Here is a 5000-nt window from a genome sequence, read left to right as displayed (position 1 = left end):
ACCAACAACAAAAGAAAACCATCAATGCTGACCATATACTACTGTGTGAGTCGTCGTTTTCTTGTTTGATTGGAAAATTTAAAGATGGAATTCAGGGGTAGAATCTAAAGTTCTGGTAAATTATTGAAAGAATATTTTTAGTTATTGATAATGAATGGAAGATTTATGATATAGATAAGACTTATGTATAACTGTAAATCTATAACTTAATTTTTTCCAGTTTCTGACTCATTATGATCATTCTTTTTTATTTTGTATATCTCAAGTCATGTAATTTGTTTACAGCACTAGAGAAACTGGGATTTGGTGACTATATAGCAGATGCAGAAGCTGTGCTCAAAGACTGCAAAGCGATGGCAGCCAAGAAGAGAAGAAAAAGCACTCGTTTAGAAAACCTTGGTATCCCTGAAGAAGAATTGCTCAGACAGCAACAAGAGCTTTTTCAAAAGGTTAGTTATTGAGTAACTATTATCATCAGGCAACTTGTAGAAAGCATTTTGTCATTTCATGCTATATATATTTGATGCCAAAGATAAATTCCCGATTGATATTTCTTTCTTCTGTCCAATCAACACAGGCACGAGAGCAGGTGGAGATGGTTGAGCAGCAGCAGTGGCAGATGTTGCAAGCGCAAGCAGCAGCTGCTCAACAGCTACAACAGGAGCAACAAGCAATTGATGAAGATGAAGATTATTCTTAAAGTGTAACCCTGAACCAGCTGTCAGATTTTACAAGGAAGTCTAACCATATTATTGTACTTAAAGTTATGTTTACAAAAAATACAACTTAAAATGTGTAGAGATAATTTGCTGAATTTATTTTGTGGATCTGCCAGCTTGGAATATCATTATTTTCACCGATATAAATTGTGATTTGTTTCCCAAACTGGAAAGATAAAGAGCATCATTACATAACTGTGTACAAAAGTATATCAGGAAATGTGAATTAATGTGAAACGGTTATGTTGTGGATAACTATAATGCTGGGTTATATATCCTCAAAAAAACATGAACATAACTCCTTAAACTGATTCTTTAGTTATGACTGAAACGGCGAAAAACATATTTATATGTTTGTATATTTTTTTTCTCTTGCGCTATAACTTTCAAAGCCATTGATGAAATTGCTTTAAAAATGATCAATTAATAAGCCAACATTATGTTTAGTTCCAAGCATTGTTTTATTTTATATGCATTTCATCAAATTATAAAGGAATACTTACTTTCTTTTCTTGTGTTACTATTTGGTAATAAGATGATTATATTACAGCAATTAATACCTGATTAAATTTCCTGAAAATGATTTTATGTTATTAGGATCCATTTAATAAGAATCGCAGTATGCTATAATATCATGCTTTGAAGCACTGATGCGACTTGATTTCTTACAGAAAATGCATTTCATCAAATTATAAAGGAATACTTACTTTCTTTTCTTGTGTTACTATTTGGTAATAAGATGATTATATTACAGCAATTAATACCTGATTAAATTTCCTGAAAATGATTTTATGTTATTAGGAACCTTTAAGTATGTGAATCAATATATTGCAGTATGCTATAATATTTGGTTAGATTTTTATTGTGTAATATGTGGTCATTATGGATTTAAGAAATTCTTGCAGATATGTTAGACTTACTTTTATAATAAAAAATTAAATTGTTACACAAGCAGTTATATATTATTTTTCAATAAAAGTAAAACAAAATCTTTCTTGTAATTAATACCATGTAACAGTCACATTGATATGTATTACACTGAAGTAATATATCTCAGTACATGTAGTGCTTTTGTTTTTTAATTAATTGATATTAACTAGAAATATATGTCTGTGTACCTATGTGTATATATTTTTTTGGCATTTTAGATGTTTTAAAATTATCTTGGCATTACAATAAATAATGATCTGTTATGTGAATATTAAACTGTTGATGTTGGGATTTAATGTTTAAATGCATTGATCAGTATTGTTTTGTTTTATTGATTTGTTTTTTTATTATTATTTTTTTACAGACTTGGCTCAGCAAGTAGTTAGTTATCCCCTTGCCTTGATTTTTTCGGGAAAAAGTTTTTTATTCTTATTACTGTTATTATAGTAATGTCATAATTAAAGGAATAATAATAATAGTAATAATAATAATAATAATAATAATAATAACAACAACAACAGCAATAATGAATAAGTAAATAAAATCATGCTCCATGAAAATTCATGCAATAGGTTAAACAGGTGAGGTCAGGTAAGCTAGTAATTGAATCCTTGGTGTATGTTAAAGTGTATGGACAGTTCAATAAGTAAGAATAACAATAACATTGAGGACTATTCATATAGAGATGCCCTCCCCCCCCTCTTTTCAATAAGCTCACACATGCCATATTAATGTGACTTCTGTTTATTTTCTCATATATTTCTCTGTTCTTTCACTTTCAATAATGTGGCTTATTAGGTATTTCTCAACTGAACAAGTCAATCAAGTACGACACATCCTTGAGTAGTAATTATTTTTGATATGATAATTATTGGTGTATTTTCTGCCCATTGGGTCTGATGATAGCAATAAGTGAAAGACAATGTTTTTATTTTGAAAAATCACATTCCAGTATTTCAAAAGTTTTTATCAATGATTATGTATCACTCAATCTTCAGTTCTCTTTTTGTGTCATATTTACGAAAGCTGTTAGGCTTATAGCCACAATGTAATGATAATTCATGTTATCAATTTAATTTCATTATCTAAGAGCACATGGGGAAAAGAGAAAAATTACAATAAGTATTTATCATACAAGAACAGGAATACAAGATTATTATTATTATAGGATTATAGAGGAAAGTATCATACAACTATTATTTTAATTTTCATATATTGACAAAAACTGATGGATGATGGTTGCAATTCGTCTAGGTACTTCATTGTAATTACAATATCAAATGTTCAATACTAATTATCTTCATAAAGGACTTTTTTGTTGGTATGCCCATTAAAGAAATAAGTCATATACTAATAGTAAATGCATACATAATACAATAATAGATTAATGCGTACACATTTTTTTTCTTTTCATTTATAGGCCTGTGTTTAATCCAAAATGATTCCATGACAATGTACCCATATCTGTTTTGTTTCTTTTGCTCATACCTTTCCATCCTTAAATTTCAAATTTCCATTTTTTCAGAATACATCGGGTTATGCAAAACACAGTTCCACATATATGTGTATGTGTGTATATATATATATATATATATATATATATATATATATATATATATATATATATATATATATATATATATATATATATTATGCAGTGGTAATGTATCACCTTTTTTATCGCCTTTTTTATTGGTTTGTATACAGCACATTTTAATATTAAATATCACATAAAATCATTAATTCAGGAACATTCATAATTTAAATTAAGTATGTTGCATGAACTTATAAATTCAAACTTATATCATTCTTACACTTTGATTATCTCATTAACTCCTTAAAGATTTGTACTAAATATAGTCATGCTCAGGTGAAGACATACGTGAGTGTTCAAGTGCTCATAACAGATTTTGATAAATAAATTTCAGTTGTACCTTTTATACATGATACCCCATACTTGTTTCAAATTATATTACATAATGGAATATAATTTACATCATAACTTATTTTAAATTATTGTTACACATCTGCTTACTCTTCACTATGTATGGAGTGATCTGAACAGATATATTAGCAGAGTTTTCACTGTGATAGACAGAGGCTGTGGATGATGATCCTTCACCAGATTTGGTACTGCCAGCATAACATCTCTTGTTATGAGTAACTTCACTGTAAACTCTTCGAATACCTAACGTTTTTTGCTTCTGTGAGGATCTGTTAAGTGGTAAAGTTTTAGATAGAAGGTGACTGTTCAGATTTACAACTGGTGTCCTGAAACTGTTTCCTTTGGGTGATGCTTTTACGTATGGCTCATCCTCCCACTTGAAGAAAGTGCAGCACCTTTTCAGATTAGACTTTCCATTGGGACATGAGAAGAAGTGTCTCCCTTGGTTAGGACCTGGCTTAGACACAAGGAGAAGCTTAGCTCTCCGTCCACATTCACACAGGGGAGGAGTCTTTTTAAAACCTTGAACTTTAGATAGGGAGTCATTAAATTCAGATCGGTTTAATGAATTGTTCTGAATGTAACTAGTGGACATATCTGACAAACCATATCTTCTTTGGTTATTACAGGTCACTGGTGTTTCAGTGTTGGTGTAATTTAATAACTTTGGTGTACTGGACGGTTGCTTGGGTGTTTTAGAATGAACAATAGATGCAGTCTTGGATGTATTTGAGATGAAACTTTTTATTTTGCACAGAGCAAGATTTGGCACTTTAAACATTCCTTTTGAAGTGGATGAGTCTTTATTTGATTTATTTTGATCATTTTCAACCTCTCGAAGGGGAGACTTCTCTTCCCTCTGCTCTACCTGTTCAAACTCACTTCCTGTACCAGACACAATATCCTGAAAGCCAAGATCAAAACTAATTGCATCTGATCCACTTTCTGTGTATCTCTGTAAACTTGCATCTGTATGCACTGAAGAAGAGCGACCCTTACACGCTACAGCAGAAATTTGTAATTGTTTTCCGCAATCGGTTTCTTGATGCACAGGAAGTACCTCTTTAGCCATTTGCTTTCTCTTCATTCCATTTTCTTGATTGCTATCCGACTTCCTCTTCCCTATTGCTGTGACTTGGTTAAAGATTTTTTGCGCAGTTGCTTTCATGGAGAAACCCTGTTTAATTGTGAAGGAATTTAGGATAATATATACATTTTCCTAGACTTCTAAGTACACCACTCAGTGTTACAAATGTGTGAAGAGCCAATTTTGATTCTTGTATTGGAAAGGCATACCAATGGAAGTAAGGGCATACATTTCAAATAAAAGAACTGAAACTGTCAGTGCACACTAAAAATGTTAAAATAGTGGCATTGCTTATGTTAAAAACATTTTATTTGATGTT

The 5000-nt window shown here is 30.7% G+C and overlaps 2 protein-coding genes across 2 annotated transcripts in view; one reads left to right on the top strand and one right to left on the bottom strand.

Annotated features, from left to right (window-relative positions):
* The window catches only part of NC2beta (negative cofactor 2beta), a 3368-nt gene extending 2066 nt beyond the window's left edge, over positions 1-1302 (top strand). Inside the window, exons 2-4 of the mRNA XM_043017220.2 lie at positions 1-45; positions 286-449; positions 578-1302. The exon at positions 1-45 is cut by the window's left edge and continues 180 nt beyond it. Of these exons, the coding sequence (XP_042873154.1) occupies positions 1-45; positions 286-449; positions 578-700 (332 nt within the window). The 3' untranslated portion in view covers positions 701-1302. The remainder of the gene's footprint in view (positions 46-285; positions 450-577) is intronic.
* Positions 1303-2841: 1539 nt separating this feature from the next.
* The window catches only part of LOC122254163 (uncharacterized), a 6103-nt gene continuing 3944 nt past the window's right edge, over positions 2842-5000 (bottom strand). Inside the window, exon 7 of the mRNA XM_086549353.1 lies at positions 2842-4771. Within this exon, the coding sequence (XP_086405479.1) occupies positions 3653-4771 (1119 nt within the window). The 3' untranslated portion in view covers positions 2842-3652. The remainder of the gene's footprint in view (positions 4772-5000) is intronic.

This window comes from Penaeus japonicus, unplaced genomic scaffold (assembly GCF_977035675.1).
Source record: "Penaeus japonicus unplaced genomic scaffold, GWHDUDI00000001_assembly GWHDUDI00000022, whole genome shotgun sequence".
Lineage (NCBI taxonomy): Eukaryota > Metazoa > Arthropoda > Malacostraca > Decapoda > Penaeidae > Penaeus > Penaeus japonicus.
Note: the sequence above shows the minus strand (reverse complement) of the source record. Positions and strands in the feature narration are given on the sequence as shown.